General features: G+C 34.9%; 1 protein-coding gene across 6 annotated transcripts in view; it reads right to left on the bottom strand.

Annotated features, from left to right (window-relative positions):
* Positions 1 to 2,310: 2,310 nt before the first annotated feature.
* DOCK9 (dedicator of cytokinesis 9) overlaps positions 2,311 to 23,255 on the bottom strand; it is a 143,681-nt gene continuing 122,736 nt past the window's right edge. For all 6 annotated transcript variants that reach the window (XM_064504455.1, XM_064504461.1, XM_064504469.1 and 3 more), the window contains exons 45-53: positions 22,031 to 22,137; positions 14,351 to 14,473; positions 13,889 to 14,002; positions 12,254 to 12,400; positions 9,944 to 10,154; positions 8,270 to 8,460; positions 6,927 to 7,027; positions 6,613 to 6,751; positions 2,311 to 3,575 (exon numbers count right to left, since the gene is read on the bottom strand). In XM_064504455.1, coding sequence (XP_064360525.1) covers positions 3,453 to 3,575; positions 6,613 to 6,751; positions 6,927 to 7,027; positions 8,270 to 8,460; positions 9,944 to 10,154; positions 12,254 to 12,400; positions 13,889 to 14,002; positions 14,351 to 14,473; positions 22,031 to 22,137 — 1,256 coding nt within the window. In that variant the 3' untranslated portion in view covers positions 2,311 to 3,452. The remainder of the gene's footprint in view (positions 3,576 to 6,612; positions 6,752 to 6,926; positions 7,028 to 8,269; positions 8,461 to 9,943; positions 10,155 to 12,253; positions 12,401 to 13,888; positions 14,003 to 14,350; positions 14,474 to 22,030; positions 22,138 to 23,255) is intronic.

Raw genomic sequence — 23,255 nt, 5'->3', positions numbered from 1 at the left:
ACAACTTTCTTCCCCCTCCTACCACATAGGTACCCTGTTCTGAGCTTTAACTGCTTGTTGCCAATGTATTGCCACCTCATGCTTTATCAGTTAGCACATTTGCTTCATTTCTATTCGAGATCTCAAGGTTCTGAGTTACCAATATCTCTAAAACAGATAACGATATCTTTTAGTGCAGGGTGTCACCTCCCCTACTTTATCCTTCTCAAGCAAGTTGTTATTCTTTATCACGTGTTTTTTTTAAATGCCAGTCACAATAATTCTAGGCATACTAAATAGTCTCAAGCCTGCATTTTTTATTTTACAGTCTACTAGCATACTGTGATGAAAATATATTTAACTCTTTCAAATTATCTAGGCAGGAAGAAGGTCCATCACTTATAATGGTGAGAGACCAAAGTTTTAAGGAATCTGAAAAAATACTCAACAGAGTGCTAGTGGATGAACAGAAGTTTTCTTTGTCACAGGCCTTTTAAAAGTCTAGGTAGTTATACTGACAATTTTCCACTTGATTAGGCCAGTTATAAAAGGTTTTTGGCCCCTTATGTACCAGTTAAAGTGGCTACTAAAACTTCACTAAATCTAATATAGCTCTGTATGTCTCCCATTAAACAGCAACATTTAAAGAATTCTAAGAAAGGTGGTGTGAGCAATAAATTGAACAGTTTTGCTTAACTCAGGTTCTTTTCTTACAGTTATCTGCATGCACTGGAGAACTTATCTGTTCCATTTGCAATTCAAGCAACTGAAAAAAATCACTTCTTCCTTAACAGCTCTATCAGAAGTTTCAGCTCTCTCTTGGTAGCTGTAGCACTAATAATGTTGAATAGCATGAAATGACGCAGCCAGTTTCCGTTCATATTCTTTCCAGGCTTCAAATTTCCATTTTCTTTAAAAGCCCTACATATCAACCCGAATTTATTTATTCAGCAGTGTTCCAAAGTGGATATCTGTTTTTCTTACGCTCTTGAAAAAAACCTGATCTCTCACTTCTGTTAATTTAAAATTTATCTGTCTGTGAAAAGCTGGTTAAAACTTATACCAACTCTTAAAATTCTAAATGGAAACTAAACTAACTTAAAAGAATATTTATTTTCACATATGAGCCTGCAATAGCGATCTCCACTCTAATCCTGTCAATTTTGTTCATAATTTTCATGACCTCCATCTTAATTTGTCAAATCGAACATTCACATTTTTGGAAATCTTATATCACAGTGACAAACATAAGACAGATTATAAAGCAATAGCTACATCACTATCTGAGGAAGCCACACTTGCTGTCCAGTTATCCAGCATCAATGAATCTTGAGAGAGAGAGTGGGAGGGAGGACAAAGAGGAGAGGGAGAAGGTTTAGAGGAAGCAATTAAAAATTCATTTGCAAAAATTCATTCACATGATTCTGTTAAATAGGATGTAGCAATTGTGTAGTCCATGGCTGCATCATCCAGGATTTGGGGAAATAAATAACAAAGACATATGCCAATGCAAGTTAGAAGGGAAGATTCTCCACACAGATGCTGGCTTCAAGATGCGCCGTGTCCCTTTAGCCACAACTGCATGGCACTGAATCAGTCCACACATACAAAAGGATGCTGCCCTAAGGATTCGCAGTGAAAGATTATTTATTTAAATTCCTTCAGCCTCCTCCCCTTTGTCTTTCCAGCTAGCTAGTCCTTCCTAGTGTAATCCAAACAGCAAAACAGTCATACAGCTAGCAAGACTCCTGGTGGTTCCTGGTGGTTTATCATCAGTCACAAGACATACCAACTGAACAAGGTGTAGCATTTCCAGTGCACTTTACCAATTTCAATTAAACGCTATTCTTACAGGAAAAAAATTCAAATTTTACATAGAGAGAGGAATAAAATATAAAACTCCTCCCTATGCAAAAAATGCTCTATTAGTAAGCAATAAATATCTACTACTATTAACTTGAAAGGGAAATTCTACTTAATAACTATAACTATAATTTAAACATATTCATCAACGATGTCAAGACCAGAAGATATTTAGAGTCTAAATGGCTTTACATAACTCATTATACATTCAACATAGCATCTCTGAAAAGAAAAAGTCACTGTCAAAATCTTTAAAATGGGTAGAAATGGTCACCTTTTCAGATATCATAAAGAGACATATGAAGAAAAAATTAGACTCATTATCAATGTTTGTTTTTCCTGTTCTCTGTCCAAGAAACCTGGGAGCCTTTGGCTGCAAAAAGCCAGTTTTCTGATCGAGATCTGATCTTTTGGTCTTTCCCCAATCTCAGTCATAAATCCAAAATAAAAACCAGAACACAAAGCAGGAAAAGTAACTACTTTTTTCCTTTTAATATAGATGTAGTACAGAATGTTTAATTACAGCAGGACAGTGCTTCCAGTTAAATAAAATTAAAAACCTTTATTTCCCCCCAAATACAAAATTACTAAATTAATGTCTTAAAAGAATATGGGAAAAGCTTTAAATTATACCACCATTTACCACAGTAACTATGATCACCAATTACATACTCCATTGCTTTGGCAAAAAAGTTTTTTTTTCTTTTTTTAATAACTGCATATAAACCTAACATAGCAAAGACTGTATACATCCTTATATTGCACTTCTTTATATACAGGAATAAATGGACTGTAAAATCTGCATATACTTGCGTTGAGCAAATTTTCACAATAAACTGAAAGCAGAAGGCTAAGAGCTGGTATGAATATTAAAAAATGCTTAGAAATGTAATACATTTATGTACAGAATGTATGGACTGTATTAACAAACAATATGTACACAGCAATTTACTACTATTGATATTTTAGTATAACTTGATGTTCATTAATACAGACCTTTGGTTGTATTTAGTTGTTTAATAAGATTTAAGCTCACATACTTCCAAAATGCAACAAGATATAAAATAAAGCACAACAATTTGCAGCAAATGGTACAAAAACTACAATTGTCAGTTCCATTAAACCCAAAAAACTAGTGTCTCTGTCTAACCCCAAAATAGTTCTTGTCCTTGGAATCAATCTCTGTGCCATACACAAAAAGAACATCTGAATGTTACATATCTGCAAAATTACATCCCACAACACTTTTTGTAATGTGCAATTCATTTTAATAATACTTTCTAATGAAAAAGAGAAATCAACTTTTTAATTTCCCAACACACACCTCTGCAATGACATTGTGAATGCTTTTAAATGTTATTAGCGCAATTAAAAAAATACATGTGCACCCCCCTTATTTACTCTAAAAGACTATTACCAGTAATTGCTATTAGCTTATCACTGCCTGCCCCGAGATTTAAGAGTGCTCAGACTTCTATATGCATTATGCAGCTTGCACATGCCCCACACTTAGCTTCAAATTCATCCTGAGTTTGCACACAACGAAGCAAATCCACAGACTTAAAAAAAAAAAAACAAAAAAACCAAAAAAACTTTCCTTTACAAAACAATCATGCAACTGATGAAGAACTGGGCATCCCATGAACTGTTGTGCTTGTTGGTGTTCCACTTATGGCGTTGAAAATGTGTAGTGAATTAGGCATTACACTGGTCTTTTCTTCAACAGGAGTAATCTTAAAATGGAAAACATGAATATACCAAAACTTCACAAAATGACACAAACATTTATGAAAATGACATAAGCTGATCACCGAAAAAACCTTTATTCTCAAACAGCTGTAAGTTTACTGATGTTAAGATTAGAAATATCTGAGCTATCAATCATGCGAGCCCTACGTGAGTTTTTGGCACTAAGAATGCTTTTTTACCACTGAGTAGGACTAGATTCCTTCCTTTCAAAAGACTAGAAGTTTTACACTCACTGTATGTGCAATAGCATTTTCTCAGATGATGGTTACAGACTTGCAAAAGGTGACTGGAGAAAATACTACTCCTAGATATATTATGAGCAAAGAAAGAAAGAACAAACTTATTCTGAACTAGGTACAATTTTTATAATGAAAATAAATGCTAATCTTTAGCTAAAAGGAATTATATAAAGATTAGTTAGACAAGCTAACGGCAGAAATAAAGAAAATTAATTACCATCCCATCTGATCATGTTTGCAAGCAGCACAGGAAAAAAAAGAGAAGTCTGTTAAGATTCTTTTCTATAAAATATTCTTCATAACAAAACTTTTGTAACCACTTAAACACCACACTATCATAAGGCAGCTAAGTTTTTGCAATGACTTCAGAACAAATGTTGTGAGAAGCTCTATTTCCAAATACACCAATATAAGCAGTTACATAAAGGTGACATTTTTAAAGATTTCAGTGAAGGCTTGCATGATCCTAAACCTTCTGAGAAGTGATCAATCTATTTTTTACATAGTATGTTTTAATTAATTAACTTATTTACATCTAATTATGTTTGTAGAAAAAAAACACAGTGGTAGGATGGTGGTAGGTACACACTACTGCAGCCAATGCTTTACTTTCATATCCTATTCACTCTATCCTAAGGGATTCAGGTGTCTGCCCCTTCTTCTCTTTGTTTATTTGTAGACAATTTGATTTACTGCTGAAGTTCCAGACATTACGTGCTTTTCCACATCCCCAGTCCTTGGAAACTGACTCACCTGAGTATTTTTTGAATATACACATCTTAGACTGAGTTTAAAACATTTCTTCTTCTTGTGTTCAAACTGTCAATATATATTTTTATTTTTTTGTACATCATGGGAAGATTAATATCTTTCATTTATTATCCTATTAAATCACTTGTCCAAAACATTTTCCTTTTATTTTCTGAAGCGGTCTTCTGTGCAGCTATCTAATTCTCCCATATACCTTGTTTGCCTTGATCAGCCGCCCAATCAGTTATCCTCCTTTCTAAAACCATCCACTGTTTTCTATTTTTCAATAAATCACATTAAAGTAAAGTCAAACTGTCCCTTTTTTGTCAGCTAAGCAATCTCTTTTCCTGTTCCAAAGATCTTTCAAAACTCTTTTTCTACAGGCATATCTTAACAGTTACTTGTTCTTATTAAAAATAACAGTGGTTCTGATAAAATGGTATCACTCCCTGCAGACCTTGTCTCACAGTATTCTCCAGATGTGTACTAAGCTTTCCTCTTTAATAGCGTAACAAAAGAATAAGATAATGAAAATAAAGCCTATGCAGCTGCTGTGCTCTTGTGTTTCACCGTAATTACATCATACCATGGAGCTACTCAAAGCACAGTATCTGAGAAAACCAAATCAGGAAATAATGGAGAGCAAGGAAGTATGTAAACTGAACTTCAGCTACTTGACAGATTTTTGTAAGGGAAAAAACTGCCATAGAAGTTTTGGATATCTTCTAGGCTAAAACAGAATAAAGGCAAATCTTTCTTAGATAAATATATGGATACATTGTTATTCAGATAAACTGACTAGCTTTTTTTCAGCAAGTATTTCTTGGATAATAATAGAGTAAAATTTGGAGATGTCAAAAAATAGTTAATCGGTAAAGTCATTCTGCATATCTGAGGGATGCAGTCCTGACAAATAAAAGTGGTATTTCTCGAATGAAGATACTTTAACAGATCGTTTAAATGTCAGCTGGACTGCCTGCCTCAGGTAGGTCTCAAGTGTGCTTTTTCACATTCAATTTGATTCCAGAGTAAAGTCATTTGTAAGGACAAGGGAAACAGAGCTCCTCTTTGTACCAGCTAGTCATGTAGACTGGCATGCATTGGTTCCTACTCTAAAACAGAGGATACTATGGTCAGGCATCTCAGGAAGTCTCATAGAAGTAGTTTTAATCTGAAATATTATCAGAAAACACAGGTATTCCTTGTGGCTCAGAAATACGTATCTTGACGGTTAAGAACTATGAACCATTCTATGGCTTTGGGAGAAGATTACAGAAATAACAGTGAATATAAGAAAAGGAACCTGAAGTAATAAATAAAATCTTCATGGAGGCAGGGATTAAGCATCAGTGTTCAGCCCTTCCTGTCTTCCTGGGGATGGTATCCTTGCCTCTGAGGTTAGAAGGCATTTCTGTTATAGCTCCCAGATGCAAAGTTCTACATCCTGCTCTGTAAGAGTTTCTGTTTGCTTTTTCCCTTATCTCCAGTTCCCGTGTAGGGGGTTTCTCTCAAGAAAATCTGTTGGAGTACCTCTTGAAATATCTTTACCTTTTTGTTGAGAAGGTAAATACTTTCACCTCCAAAATCTAAATAAAAAGGTATAAGCTTGCAGATGAAATCCTCCTACAATTATTAGGAAGTATGGATAAGAATGAACTTCCTGGATCACTGAATAAAGATCTCTATAACTGCACACATGCAGTATAAATTACATGTATAATCCTGTTACACATTTTTTCCCCATCTTTACTACAGTCTTCCTCTCTTACAAAAGCAGGCTGGTGCCAAGTAGATTTATTTTCTTGTTGAGGAGGACTTAATTTTGAAGGTCAGGAAAGCATCTGAAGGAAATTCACAGATGGAAAAAATTGACAAAGTTAGAGAATTCCATGATGTATTTACAGTTCAATAGGAATAAAACCCAAAACAGCACAATCCTTTAATGTAAAGCATAATACATATTTTTCTTTGTGGGATCACCTTACAGCAACATTCTGAATGGTGGTATTTATAATTTAACCTCAGCACATACCTGTTCATGCATTATTTCAGAAAGCTCTTTTGCCATTTCTCTGTAGTTAGCCTTCATTTCTTCTTGGTATTCCAACTGATCTTCCTTTATAAGTCGTTCATTTACACCCAGAGCATGTCCACAAGCTTCAACAAATTGCCTGATTTACATACAATAATAAAAAAGATCTCAAGCAGGAATGTAAAATCCAAAAGAGTAATTCAAAATACTAGCTTTTTCATGCACTCAGAGCATGATTAACGTTAAAAGTATTAAAGAAAAAAATCTTACTATGTCAATTAAAAAAAAGGTCAATCTTAAAAAAATAAACATACCTAAAAACTTCCTTCAGTAGTTTCACTTTATTGTCTGGATATCTTTTGGTGTTTGTGTCATCTAAGAAAGCTCTTGCATATGCTAATGGACCAGCATTAACCTAAAGAAGAATGAAAATTACAAAATAGAGTAAGTTCTCTGTTTAACCATATTGTCTCAGTAATAAGATTTATATCTGATTTGCTTCTCTTAGAATACATTGATTTCAAAAAAGCTGGACAACTGTTGGAGTTGGAATGCAAGAGAAGGACAGCACCCTGTGTGAACATTTCTTGGCACAAAGACATCACTTTAAAGATGAGGCAAGAAGACAAAGTAACTGCTAATACTGCCAATTTGTTATCAATATTTATGAAATTAAGAGAGGAAACAAACAAACAAACAGAGCTAAGTCTACTACTGTTTGGTCTGTTTATCTATTGAAAACACTCTTCCATGCTGAAAATTTTGCAGTAATTAGCAGAAATTTAATTGTGCTATTACAGCAGGTGTGTGGAAAAGTGGATTCAGCTATTTTCAACTCATGTTCTATTTCTAATAATTTTAGGTATGTTCTCACAGAAGAAAGCTGCTGTTATTCTTTTATATTAACATAACAGTCCCTCCCTTCTCACCCTCCCAGAGGCTACATTGATCATTTCCTGATTCTGCAATTACTCTTTTTTCTTTAACATGGCAACAGTTCATTTCAGATGGCCCTGTGTTTACTGTTCCTTTGATATGAATTGGTTAAAGATGAGTAGTGTTTTCACCATTGCAGTCTTAAGGCCCTTTAAATATTGATCTGTATATGCTATGATCATTGTACGTACCCTACACTGGTCAATCTGGTGAACCTGGTTTCTGTGTACTACATTTGGTTCTTGCCTTCCTTAGGCAAAACAAACTGTTGCACAGTGAAAATTTCTTCTGTTATCCTCCTCCTATATTTTGGCACTCCCCCTTCAGCTCCCTAGGGATCTTACCATAACATAAAAGCAATAATGACCATGTTGAATCCAATCTGAGCAGACCTATCTTCAGGCAAAATATGTTAATTGATCCTCATGTGAGAAGTCACAATTTTATTCTAGCTTCAACTTTACACTAAAATCTGAAGTGGCACAGACCACCATAGATTCAAGACATGTAACCTTAATCTTTTCATGTAACTGTCAAAAAATCAGTGTAAAGATTGAATACTTTTACTATTTTTCCTACTCTGAAAATAACCTTGTCTGTTGAGCATATTTCTAAGTTAGAACATTCTTGAATACACAGAATAGAAACTAATGATAAAACTGCTGCTTATATAATTTTCCAAGGACAGAAATAAGTAAAATGGCAAACTATACGGTCTTACTTGAACACTGACGCTTCCTTGTAGTTTCAGCTGCAATTTGATCATATCTACTTCAGCTGAAGAACAAAGCTGCCTGAGTTCTGCAACCTTTTTACTCATTTCATCAATGGCTACTTCTATTGGGTTTAAATCAGTATGGTGCTGGTACATTACAGGAATGCGCTTTTTCACATATGGGAAACAATGTATAGCTATGGACAGAAATGAGATTAACATAGTTAGAAAAAGGGCTTTTTAAAGTAATGTATATTTTCATGCAATTTTACATGAAAAAAATGCATTTTGTGTAACTTGCCACCCAATTTAATAAAACATTGTTATATAATGGGAACAAAATATTGAAAAAGTATTACACCATTATGTGCATTACAAAAATGATGAAAAATTATTACTACTAGTAACAATAAAAAATAAATTATTAGAACTTATTTCACATAAGAACTGTAAAAAGAATTGCCTATAATGCACATATCTCAAAAAGCAGAAGAATAAAAAAACCAGCAAGACTAGATTTTCTATTTCCTTACAAGCATTAGCCATGGTCGGTTGATGTGAAACTCATTTATTTAAATTGCATTTGTTGCTATATTAATATAGTGATATATAGTCTCATGCTTTTATCGGAGATAAAACTTAAACCAGTCTTTTTTTTTTAAATAAGGAAAACTAGACTCCAGATTAGTAATTCTTGAAGCTTAAAGAAAAAAGACCAAAAAAATTCTGTTTGGGTTATCCTTTGAAGAAAGGAATCTGAAAACCTAGTTTTGGCCAGAACTATGAAAAGTATTTTAACTGATAACTATAAAGGACTTTAGATAGGTGAAATGAAAATACCCAAACAGAACAGAATTCTACCATCTGAATTAATTCTCCTTCCTACTTCCATTTAAAGCATAACTCGTTCTTTCACAAAACCTGGTTTATATGTTGTACAAAAATACCATAGCTTCTATTTATCTGCCCTAAAACACCAAAATGTTTCGCATCAATGAATTAAACATCTTTGAAGTCTGAGGCTCTAGGGAGGAAGACATGCAGCACCTCCCTTCTAAAGATAGCAAAAAGAACCTAAAGCACAGTGTTTAGTCCAAAGTTGCAATGGAATAGAAATGGGAATCAAACTAGGACCTGTATTCAAGCTCTTTCAGCTATTTTTAATAAAGAGAACCAACATGGCTTTTTACAGTTCCAAAGGCTGAAAAGAATGCTGAAAAAGACAAAACACCTAGAATAAAAACACCATTTTTAATGAATTATAGCAAAAGGTGAGCACAGGAAAGGGAGGGAAGAGACCCACACATTCCATTGTTAAAAAGGAAAATTATTTCCAAAGTGAGGACTAGTTAAAACCTATTCAAATATGAGATTTTACTCTCTTTTCCCAAAACTTAAGGATTAAGAAATACACGATGACATGTACTTTCAAATGGTCATTTATAAGTGCGTTTGCATGTCACTTTGAGTGCTATTCTCAAGTATGTACTCATTTTAAAGATTTTGCCTAACAATATTTTAGTATACTTTGCAGTTCCTGTAATTTCCAAGTCATGCATAAAATCTGCATGATTTTCTGACAAAATATACTATATATGAAGAAAACTTAGTATCGAGAATTAAGAATAAAAACAAACAAAGCAATTCTCTTTAGAAGTGAAATTCCATGCAGCTAAGTACCTGTCAAAATAGTCCGTCGTTTACACTGTTCTTCCACTCCTCCTTGTCTTTTACCAGTTTGAGTAAAAGGCATCTCAAACATAAAGCGACGAATGTTATGAGTCCTTTCAAAATCTGTTTTTCTTTCTTGCAGCTCTTTTTCTTCAAAGTATGGAATTACATGAGTGACTTGAATATATGCGTATTTTGAATCTAAATCCTTAGGATTTACCTTAAAAATATGGAAAAAAACCCCACAGAGTTACGTTGTGAAACGTAACGTACTTAATTGTAGTCACACAACTTTCAGAAATTAAATTCAGTCTCTTATCCTGCAAATTACTACAAAAAGAACCAATATTAATGCTCTCAAGGTGCTGCTCTGATTTCAGTTTCTAAGTATTAGGAAGACAACATAGATGCATGCATTTTTTTTAATGCTGTCATTTACAATATTTGCCGTATCCAGAACTGCAAACAAAACAAAATATGGAATTTTACCTATGCTTACACTTAATCCTGGATTTCAAGAAAAGTCATAGAAACAGAGATTCAGAAACAAATACTTGCCCTCCATGATGGCTGATACAAAAGTTGACTGGAAACCAAGAATTTTTAGTGAGCTATAAAAAGTTAATAACTAAAAATACAAAGTTACATTTTAAATACCCTAGATAGCACCTTAAGAAGGCACTCCTCCCTTTCTGGCTGCCCAGCTAAGACACCCTCTGCAGGTCCCCACAAAATCTACAGGAGGGAACAGGGAAAATTGTAGGCTTCCCTTTTCAGGATTCACTGCAAGCTAGTTCATTTTGTTTCTGCAATTGGATGAATATGAGGCACATGGGCTGGCAGATCTTTAATTTCGTAAAAGCAGCAGCTAATCTCCAGTTCCAGTAGATGAGGCCTCCAAAATCATTGGCCAGCATGGTCCCTAAATAGACCTGGAAATTCTCTCAAGTAATGAATAAAGACAGGACCCTAAACCCATGTATTTTACTAAAAATTGCAGCCTGATATTTTAATCCCACATCAAATGTTCATGTCATCTCTGCCTATGAGCCATTTCAGTTCTATAAACTAAGCGTGAAAAATGACAATGCAAACACACACACAAAGTCATCAAATAAATCCTGTAGCAAATGGCAACAGAACTAAGGTATCCCATCTGATATCCTGTTTTGCTGGAACATGCTGCTTGATTAAATTTGTAAAAAATCTGCATTGTTTTCAGACTATTGGACTGGAACTTAAGTGGTAATGTATATGCCAGCTGATAGAAAAGTTTCCCTACAAATGCTGACAAGCATATGAATTATAATTAACTAGAATTTAGTAAATTTAAACTATTTAAATACACCGGAAAGGCTGTGAAAAACAGAGGGTACAATATAAATCTCTTGCTTTCCACGACATTAAATTTAGCCTTTGCTAAGAAGATGAAAGGAATTCAGAGTGGCATTTTATGCAGTATATGTTCTTCTCAACCTATAGGGACTGTAGTCCTCTTCAGTGCACCAACTTCAAAGCCTTCAGTTACGAAGGAAAGCATTTCCTATGACAAATCTTAACCTAAAAGCAGAAAAGTGGACTACAGAGGCCCAACAGGCAAGTGACAAATTTTATCTTAGAAAAATACGTAATTAGGCTTTGAAAAAAAGCAGGTTTACACCACTGTACAGTAGATCCTGGACTTTGTTAGCAGCATGTCACAGTTAAACAGGGTAATGTATGAGGGTCTTAGGAGACTTTAGCTAGGTCTAATCCCACACTGGCAAAATTGCTATTTGGTCCTAGATTTCACCAGATAACTTCATGAGAGCAGCTGTTTCTACCATTCAAGCACTTGTAAAATTGAACAGGCTCAGAGATGTAGGCAAAGGATAACTATAACATTTGACATAGCATTAAAATGTTATTTTTATATGGTGTTTTTTAATTAAAAAAAAAAAAAAATAAAGAGTGGTCTGTTTCTTATTTCAGCAGAGCTTGGACTCTGTTCTTCAGGTGCACAAAAGGGAAAACTTCCCAAGAATGAGTATGCATGAAATGGCAAGAAATACAGCTAAAGATAACAAAGGAGGTAATCATAATAAAATCATAATCATAATAAATCTTAATAAATTTTTGATGAAAATTAATTTTTTTTGCTGTTCTTAACAGCAAACTTAACAGGAGATGGTATTTCTCTCATGCCCTTTAACCAGCAGAGTTTTTGGACGTGCATGTTTGTGTACCAAAAGAGTAAAGGACAGCGATCCCAGAATATTTCAAGTTAGGTCTGTGGAAGGAAGTTACATATTAGAATTTTGGAGAGAATAAAAAACATACTTTGCCAGAATCCTGGATCATCTTGACATTTTCAGATCCAAATTTGTCAGAGTAGAGTTTTTGTAGTCTTTGAGAAATTTCTGAAAGAGGAGTAAGTTTAGGCTCTTTATAGATATACTCCTTTCCGTCTTCATCCTCAAAGAATCCCTATAAAAAAGAAAGTAATCAAAATCTTGAAAAAACATTGGACATGATTAAGCTGAACATAATGGTTGTGGTTCAAAGCAAATGTAAACATTTAACATCAGGTTTCAAGCAAAAGTAAATAAACAGAATTTAAAATCTAAGTAAAAAAGCTTTCCTAAAGAAACCAAAAGACAGAAAAACGTAATTATCTACTACAGAAAGAGTGAAAGATAATGGAAGCATACGAACTTACAATTTTAAAAGGTCTGTTGTAATTTTATGGTGTGCCAAGCCTTTGAGATAAAAAAATTGTCACTTTTATTTAAAAGTGAGTTTTCAGCACCGTTTCACTTGCCAAACCAGAAATCTCATTGCCCAACAGGACTATCTGGTTCACAGCTGAGCATTTTGACAATAACTTACATAAAAATAATCTGAAAATTGTCTTTATATAGTAATACAAATTCAATTCCAGAAAATGAAGTTTCGCTTATTTAAAGTTCTTAATATTATGTTGTACTGTACTAGTATAAGCTTGTTCATTTTCAATGCACAAATCATTTGTTTTAAAACTGCGACTGAATCCAACAGCAAGTACATGGAAAGTGAAACAGGTGATTCGTCTAAAACAACAAGCCATGTCTGTTTATGTTTGAAATCAGAAAATAAATATTTTTGTCATAAAATGAAACAGACAAAATAGAAAAGCACAACAGATCATGTATAAACACAGGCTAGACTGACAAAAATACCCACAACAAACTAAGCTGAAATGCAGTATTTTTTACTGCATCGCTTGTTTTGTAAGCGGTTACTGTAATTACCTCAACATCTGTTTCACTGTCTGTAAACTGGTATTGCTATAAAGTTATAAAAGACAACAGAATACATGTAAAGTTATACTGCTCAGAGTATTCATGCTCAGCTGAACAATTAACAACTGGGCTATGCATGTAGAAAGTGTATTACTTTGTTACTGTGTGATATATTGATAGAAATGCGGTGTAGACATATACTAGAGGATGTGAAGCTGTCTATTTACACAGCCAGAACATTTTTCTGAAGCATGCAATACTGATGTACAGAAAAGAGTGATTTATTCTCCATATGGAACTTAATGTTATTCTTTGAATTGCAATGGCTACAAATGCATAGCAATTTAAGAAGCAGTCTTGCAAACCACACTGCAGCACTAAAGACATTAAGTCAATACATTGCTAAGAACTGACATTATAGAGAACTTACCGCTGCCTTAAGACAGTAAATAAAAAAAAGAAAAAGAAAAAAAGCAAAAAATTTACTGAGGAAGATAAAGAAGAACTGCATTGGGATTGATAAATGTTCTAAATGAAATTACTTATGATGTTTAATTATTTCTAATACAACATATTTCTCATGCTTTCTATGTCATGACTATCAATAAAACTTCTGAAATAGTATACCTTCTAAAATAAATTAAGGTTTTTCTTACTGCATGCCACAAATAAATGATAATTAGAAAATGCTCACCTGTCCAAAGAATGCTACCCTGAAATAAGTTCCCAGAAGTCTCTTGCCTGTATGCATTACTTCTGTTACTTTACTGTATGCTCGATGAAGAGTGTCATATAGATGAGCAAGCCTCTAAAAGTAAGAAAACAATCATGGGATGACAGAACAAAGTAGAACACTCCTATCTTAAAACAACTATGAAATATGTCCTTACAGTCAATATCAACTAAAAAGAATATTTTATAAAAGAGTAGTAAAAGGTTTAGCACTTGTATCAGAGTGAAAACCTTACATATTAATTAATTATATTTAAAGAAAAAACATTCTATATTTTTAAAATTAAAATTTCAAAATTTCAATACATTAATATTTCAGTTAAAATTTTAGTACTGTTTTACCCTGGGAGCACAATGTATCATGCAGTTAGACCCAGGGTTTCTTTTTGCCCTCCCTCAAATATTCTCAGAATAGATTTAGTACCTCAAAATCTCGCCGTTTTTCATAAATGGGAATTATAAGTTTATATATGTCAGCAATCAGTTCATAGCGTTCTGCCTTCCAGAGTCCATCAGCACACTGCTCCAACAATTCCATAAGCACATCCTAGATTGGATACACATTTGAAAAACAGAAACAATTCCGTGCTCATGAAAAGCACGCCAAATAATTATACTGAAATTCTTCCTAAGGATAAAGGGAGCATGTCTCAAAACAAAATTATCTACACATGGTGAATTAAAATTATTGCAGCAATTAAATGATGCTAAAAGGAAACAAAAAACCCCAGTGTTCTAAATGTACACACATACTCTTTGCATTTACGGCATACAGCATTCTTCTTTACTCTTGATTTCTTAAATCTACAAGTGACATCTAGATGAGAACCCAAACTTGTCTCATCTTGCAACATGTTTTCTCAAAGTGTTTTTTTCTTCACAAAGAAAATTATTTTAAAAAGGCAGCTGAACAGAACACTTGACTGTAATAATTCTGAAGGAAATTATCAAATAAATTACTTAACCAACATAACAGCAAGATACACTACCAAAATCTGCACTCAGAGTAATTATTAAGGTATGCCAGTTGAATTTTCTATACTTAGTCCAAAATGAAAATGGCACATAACAACACTTAGAGAAGTTGAGAAATCTAGAAGGGTCAAAAGAGAGTCATAAGCAAAAAACCACCTTGGCTTTATTGGTTTTAGCTTGATCCTGATACCCCTCTAGCAAAAATATAGTTATTTAAGGTTAAATAAAAACTCTGCTTAAAGTTAAATAGAAACATATAGTTTGCATTATAGCATTTAGATCATATTTATGAAGTCTATTCCTTCAGTTTGTCATAATCCTTCACTGTCTGTGAATTTAATTTGTTTTACTTCACAAGCATAACAAAGAAAACTCAAATATTATTGTTTCTCTTTTTTCATAAATTCAGAATTATTTGGCTAAATTTCCTTGTGTAGACTATAATATGCAACAGTATAGACAATATGCAACAGGATACTGCTTCTATGACTGAACTGTCTTATACTTGGTCACAGCTTAGAGCGCAACAGAACCACTATGAAGTCCATTCCCATCAACATATCCTAACACATATCTCAGTCCTCTGCAGACATGCCTGGAGCTCTAAGAAGCTCCCTTAGAATCCAAGTCTGAGACTGAGAAGAGACAGAAAATGTTACATTTCTACTTCTTGAGACATCCTGGTACTACCTCTGTAGCCTAATGGTGAACCGAAAAGCTGGAAATAACTCCTTTCATCCCTGGAAGGGATGCAATGCCACTCTACTCTCCTCCTCCCTTTGGTAGAGGGCTGAGAGCAAAAGATAACTGAAAAATTCTGCCCATGTCCAAGTGCTGCAATGGGCCCCAAAAAATCCTCTTTCCTCCCATCATTATGGCTGCAGGCTCCCCAGTATCTCCATCCTCAGCAACAAGCTGGTGGGAACTGCAAGACCAATGTCACTGCAGGACCACAAGGACTGTCCAGCAGCCCTGTTTTATGACTACCAGAGTCTTATAACTCGGACATCAGAGGGCATCCAGATGCAGCAAAGAAGCAAAATTTTGTTTGCACACAGGAAAACAGAGCAAAAGCGGCATATGGGAGATCTCATAGGAGGGAAAGAACATGAAAAAAAGAAGGATGAGTTAGAGGAAAGAGTCCTGATAAGAAGCAGGGCAGCTGTTGGCTAAGAATTCATTACTCCTGTGTTACTTGGAATAAAATAAAGGCTTAAAGAAAAAATTAAAAGACAATAGTTGTTGATTTATTCATATTGGCATAAAAATTCTGAAACAGCTCTTAGTATACTTGTTTTTAGCAATGTCAGCATTAGAATGAGTTCTACTTGATGCAAGACGACTGTCAAAATACTGATACACTAATATAAATGTCAAGGTTAGGTGAAAAGGGAAAATTTCAATCTAAAGTTAGAGTTAGCCTTTTTAGTGTAGATGCTAGAGAGCAAATTTGAGGACTTATTGTTACAAAAGCACGATATCAATACATTATTGCCCTATGTACAAGGTCTCTCTATTAGCATAAAGCCACTGTCAACTACCTATTCCAGTAGATTTTTTAAAAGTTTAAGCTATTATGGTACGATTTGTCAGTCATTTTCTGTAACTTGCTTTGTTTAGATCAATATTCTGTTTTAAGAATTCCTTCTCTATGCTACTTATAGACCACCTGCATCTTATTCACTTAGCAACTAAATCTGAAGCTGTATTATCATTCTGATTTGTACTATTATTTCATCTGACAGATGGTAAAGGGATCATGAGAATATTACATTTAGAAATGAGAATTAATTGTGCAAATAGGTATTCTGCACCAATACCAGTGTTCTCTTTTCAACACTGGCATTGTTTGAAAACCTTTCTTTAGTATAGAAAGCTTTCTTTGTTTTCATCCAACTAAATTCTGTGCTCTACCTCAAAAAAAGAAGAATTAAGACCATTTACAAGGAAACTATACAGTATATGTTTGCATTAAAAGTATTTAACACTTTGGCACTTTAACTTTTTTCTACTGTATGCCAAGAAGTGCACTTACAATCATGAAGCTCAAGTACTGCTTAAAGCATGTATGGTGCTAATAAAGCACACATGATCACTGTAGAACTGTAATTAAAACTTTTCTTTAAACCTTTACCTATTCTAAACTGGACAATATTATTAAAAGATAAAGAGCATTTGGTTCCAATGGGTATGATATATTTTTCCTTGGTTTTGAGCCTTTACAAAATAAAATACAAAACTGAGTTTCCACATAAGTAAAGGGATAACAGATACATACCAGAACTATGCTAGACACAGGGATTTCAACCAATTTCCAGAGTAAATAGATTATACCTAGAATCATAGAATAATTAAGGTTGGAAGGCACCTCTCTAGGTAATCTAGGCCAAGTTCTTACTAAAAAAGCAGGGTTAGCTCCAAAGTTAGATCAGGTTGCTCAGGGCTTCAGCTTGCTGGGTTTTGAAAATCTCCAAGGATGGAGATGCCGCCACCTTTCTGGGCTACCTGTCTCTGTGCTTAACCATCCTCATGGGGAAATTTTTTTTCCAGATATCCAGTCAGAATTTCCCCTGTAACTTGTGACCACTGCCTCCTGTTCTTTCACTGTGTAACTCTAACAAGAGTCTGGCTCTTCCTCAACCGCCTCAGTAGCTGGACTCCTTCCAGTTTGTTGACATAGCTCTTAATGGGAGGGGGATAAAGCTGGGCACAGGACAGATGGGGCTTCACTAATGCCAAGCAGAGTGGGAAAAAACACTTCTCTCTACTTGTCAACTACATTTGCTAATACAGGCCAGCATGCAGTTGGCTATTATTGCCACAAGGAAGCACCACTGATTCCTATTTAACTTCCTGTCAACGAGAACTCCCAGGTCTTTTTCTGCAGCCCTGCCAGTCAGTTCCCAGTCTGTACTGATGCATCAGTGATTTCTTCCTAGGTGCAGGACTCTGCATTTATGAGATTTCTGTCATCTACTCCTTTTGTCTGAGGTTCCCTGAATGGCAGCTCTGCCCTCCAGCATATCAGTCATTCCCCCTCCACTTGGTCTCATCCACAAACTTGCTGATGGCACACTATCCCATGACCAGAGTTGCTGATGATGTTGAACGTATCAGCCTGAGTATCAACGCCTGAAGAACACCAGTCTACCAGCATACTTAAAGGATCTTGTATGTTGGTACCTACTTCTGTTTCTACTAAACTGCTTTAATATATTAAATTACACTGTATATTGATCACTTAAGAGCACTGATACAATGCCAGCATCTTTTCATTCTGCAGATATCACTGTAGAACAATTGTGCTGTGAAATACAGGCCTTCTCTAAAATACATATTCATTCTTCTAAAAACATTCTCAAATTGTCTGCTGATTGCACAAAACAAAATTAGAAGAAAAAACAATTTTTCCAAACATCATTCTATCCTTGCTAGCGAGTCAACCAAGTACAAGGGAGTGTCTGTCACAGGATATTACAGCAAAGAATATTTTCACTCACGAGCTTTACACAACTGCAAGTATCTCGGTACTTTAAGATGACGATAAGATGGCCAGATAGTATTTCTACTGCATCATTTTTATTACTTGTAGGCAAATGATCCAACTGCTTTTTTAGTGATATGGAAGAAGTGGGTAATATTTCTTAGAGCTCCAAAAACTTTTGTACCTGTTATTGTCCATCTCCATATTACAGAAAATGCGTCTTTCAGCTTCCCAATGTATCTTTATATTATTGGACTTTTAATAGACAGAACTAAGCCTTATTCACCTTTATATAACTGAGAAGTAACTTATAGCCCTACCACGCCAATCATTTACTGACATTCTTGTGAAATGAAAGATCTGGTTAAATATTTACTCATTTATGACTCAGGGATAAGAGGGCAAAACTACATAAAGTCTAAAACCAGCTTTATAACACAAATTTACTTACCAATCATTGCATGCCTAAAATCATTCTATGCAATTCGGTTATCAGATTCTCAAAACAAAACTGGAACAACTGCTGTTAAATACATTTGAATAACATATACAACTGTACGAAACTGGTCATCAGCAAAAAGCATTGTCTTAAAAAAAAGGACTGAAACCACACTAGGCAAACCCTTGGTGCTTATCTGTAGCATTTTCATGCAAGGGCAATGTCTGACCCTACTCACTGTCCCAGTCACCAAAACCCACCAGTGGCATTAACGACAGCTTCCAGCAGATGGCACCACAACTCTTGCATCAACTAGTTAACTCTTTAAGTAGCCTGTGTCTTTGGGTGCTAAGGCCCTCAGCTTCAATGAAGCAGCACATTGTTACCCGATCTCTCTTCTAGAAAGAGCAAAGATTATGCTTGTCCCCCCCCACCCCCAATCAAGACATTCACTAATGTAAGACTGGATGCCCTCCCTTTGTACTGCAACCTATTGCTTGATAAATAGCCAGCACTTACAGTCATCCATGTAAGGACATGTAATACACTCTTCCCTGTCTGTTGAAGAAACTTATTAACAACCAAGTATAAAACAATTCTTTTCTGATCAGAAAAAACTATGGGGAGATGCAAAAACTCTGTTTTCTTTTCTTTTTAATAAATTCTCCTCTTACTCCCCTTGAATCTGGGAAACTGTTCAGAGTGAGAAAAAGCAAGATAAATAACAGATGATCTCGCTCAAGGTTCTACAGCTGCATACATTCGGACAGACAAATGGAAGTCTAATTGCAGTTTCTTTTAATCTATAAAATCACCAGAATAAAAAAAATCCTTGACCAAGATAAAGTTATACATCTAAGAATGTGTAAGTGATAAAATTTGAACATGTTTTCTGGCTGTGGAAACACTTCCCCTGGACCTACAAATTTATCTGACCACAGCATTCATACATACAGAATGAAGAAACACATCTTGCATTTTATGCATTCAGTTTTACAGGAATAAAAATCACCCTTCCTGTTCTGAATTGTGCTGTAGTTTTTATTGCATAGCTAGAACACAAACATAGAAGACAGGATGATTTTCTGGCATCTGAAAATCTAAATTAGTCTTCCCGTGGGAAGGCTGAAGGTTTACAAAACAGGCTCCTTTTTTGTAGGAAATGCTGTGAAGTAGCACTTTCATTTATAGATTTGCAAACTAGGATAACTCCTCTCATGGAAAGTCATAGCTAACAAGAGACGAGAAGAAACAAATAAGAAAGTAGGTATTGACTTAGTATCTGTGATGGAAATGTATTTTGGCAGAGTTATATTTTGGAAAAAAACAAACCTGAATTAATTTGTTTCCAAGCGTTATTCTGTGTAGAATCTGGCACCTGACACAGGTCTACTGGCTACAGTTCAGATTGCTCACAGGTCGACTGCTTAGAGCAAAAGCTAGTATGGAAAGGATTACTGATTCCAGGCTTTTGCCATATAATCTCTGACACCCAGAAGATCTTAATTCTGCAAGAAGAATTGGGCTTATACTGCGGAATAGGCTGTTTGGGTAAACAATCGTTTTAACAAAATGCACAAAACTACTTCATCAAAAAACAAAACAAAGTTTTGTTTTTAGACTGGCTAGTTTAGGAAATGAGTCACTGTAACCTTGGCCTGAGAAATAATTTTTTTAAACAAGAAACTACAAAGAGTCTTGACTTAAGGTAGACTTCACTTAAATTAGAAAGACATTATATGGAGAATATAAATAAGGCTGTATCCCTTTTAGAAACACGGAGGGAAACAACCCCTCTAAAATACTAATACTAGTTACTGCTTGGGGGATTTAACTCTGAAGTGATTAGCATCCAGGAAAATCCCAAGTTCTAAGGAAGAATTTCTACATGATCCTCATATTAGCATGCAGAGGAAGAATTCCCATCAGAGCATCATTTTGCTCAGTAGTAGTAAAGTGTACAGCCTGAAGGATATGTTTCTACTTTCCTGCTTCTCTGCCTACTTGATCCATTTTGGATCCATGAAGTTTTTTTCTTAGACCAATATAGTTTCTCTTACATAAGCACATATTGAGGAAACTCTCTACTTTTGAGTATATTCCTATTCAGGAAGCAACTACAATACACGTTTTGAAGTACTTCTATAAGATACAAGTCATCTTAATTTATCCATCATCTTTAGCCTATTAAAAAACAAACAGTTCTTTCCCATTATTATTCTTCCTGGGATGAAGTATAACAAGTTATTCGAAAAATAGTAACTTTTTCAATATTTAACCAGTTAGCCTTATATATGCTGAACAGTAAATGGGTTGCATGCAGGGAAAAATGAAATTTGGCAAGGTTTAATCTCTTTGCAAACTTCATAGGCTTATAATTTCACTCTTGGCTTACTTCCGTTCCATGGAAATACTGAGAGATGGAAATAAATCTGGGCTGGGTTCAGTGACTCAGAAAAAGCAGTATGTTCTTTTTGCAGGGAGTAGATGCACACAATCATAAAAAGAATAAAGACATTCCAATTAAAAAAATACAAAAGAATTTAGCTCTGACAAACATTTTGAGCAGTACAGGTATACACTGACAAGAGTTTCCAACAAAAATTTCCATCAACAGTAGCCAGAAAAAAAAACAGCTCTTGGCTCATTCAGAGCAGCTTGCATTTTGCTTTCAGATATCTGCCACATTCCATGCTGGATCAGGAGAATCAGAACTTTTAGGAATACAGCACATTAAAATCAATAAAGCAATGTGTTACTAGGCATCTTTGGAAGTGGAAAGCACTACATTTTTCATTACAAGTAATACTGACTTCTCCTGCCTTCTCAGAAAAAGGCAGGTAAAGGATTTGTCTTAAAACTATAGAGCAAAGTAGTACCAGAGCATGGGAGCAAAACACAGGAAACCCTAGCTCTAGATCCAGACTTATACCACTAAATCTTTCATGTATTCCTACCAAATCTGTTAATATAGACTCAGTTTGCACAGTCAAACTGCCATACACCTTCGCCATATACAAAGTAAGCCATAACAGAAAAACAGCTCACAGATATTTTTTATTTCTGTATTAAGATAAGAATAGTGGCTAAACAAACACTGATACTACATGTCGTACTAGTCAGCCTCAAGAATGAAATAGAAAACTTGGAAAAATAGACAGCCTTTTTTAATGTGCATCCATTCTAACATTCTCACGTTTACTTACTTCATTGAAGTGAACATCTTGCATTCCAACATCCTCCATCATCGAAGCCTCTTCATCTATATTAGGTGTGATTACTCTGAAAGCAGTACAACCTTGTCTAAACATTCCTATGTTTGGAAAAGAAAAACATACATATTTATCTAATATCAGCAAAATACTTCTGTCCACCAGAAAAACATTAGACCATTTTGTGATGCTAGATGGGGCAGAAGACATATTTAAATATACTTACCACCAATTCAATAAAAAAAATTCCAAACTCCCACTATGTGATTAAAACCCTAGAGCTCACATTATTATTGAAGTGTAAATAGGTTTAAAAAGCCCCCGAATGCTAATATCTGGACTCTCTCTGGATAGTTTTGTTTTGCCCCTGGAAATACCACAGGTAGAAGTTTGACCCTCTGTGTTACTGATAGGAAATAACTTCCATACAGCAGTAGGAAAAAAAAGAAAAAAAGCAGGTCACCCAAAGGAATCACAGATCATGCAGATTCTCACTAGTTACTGGTTACTTGTTATTGGGCATGGAAGAAGATAAAACAATTTAGACTGCATCTCAGTTTTCCACCCTGTCTTCATCTATAGGATCAAAAGTCTTAAAGTTCCCAGTCAGGTATATGAGAAAAGAGAAGATTACATGGCTTTTATTAAAGAAAAACAGATCTCTAGAAGAAAAACTTCCAAAAATATGTTAAGATTGATTATGATCCTGAGCTAATGTTTTATAGGCGGATTTACTTCGAAACATTTATGTCCACAGAACACTTTAGCTTTGCCTTTGTACATGTCGAAAATGAAGCAAAGGCATAGGTCTACAAGATAGCTTTTCTCTGTTCCTGTTGTGACTCTTGCAGGGTACATGTTTAGTGTGTTAACTATCTTTCCCCTCCCTCCACCCTGCTCCAATACTTTCAGAAGCTTCACTGTGACTCAATCTAAAACTGTACCAATGCTCATCCCAAATCTTTTTCTGAAGACAGCTGCTGGCACAGAACACCAAGACAAGCAAAGCATTCTGGGCATTAGTATAACTGACTCAACAGCTGAAGATTTTTATGAATTTATTTCGACTTCTCAGGTAATGCCAGATTTCCTTACGTTCAGTGAGAGACTATTTAGTGACCAAGAATACTTACTGATGAGGCTGGTTAGAAGGGGTCTAGCTTCAGCTGTTATCAACTGTGGTGTAAAGTGCAAATTTTTACTTTCCCAGAAATCTTGC

Source organism: Dromaius novaehollandiae, chromosome 1, assembly GCF_036370855.1.
Source record: "Dromaius novaehollandiae isolate bDroNov1 chromosome 1, bDroNov1.hap1, whole genome shotgun sequence".
Lineage (NCBI taxonomy): Eukaryota > Metazoa > Chordata > Aves > Casuariiformes > Dromaiidae > Dromaius > Dromaius novaehollandiae.
The sequence above is the reverse complement of the archived record's forward strand: the minus strand, read 5'-3'. Positions and strand labels throughout refer to the sequence as shown.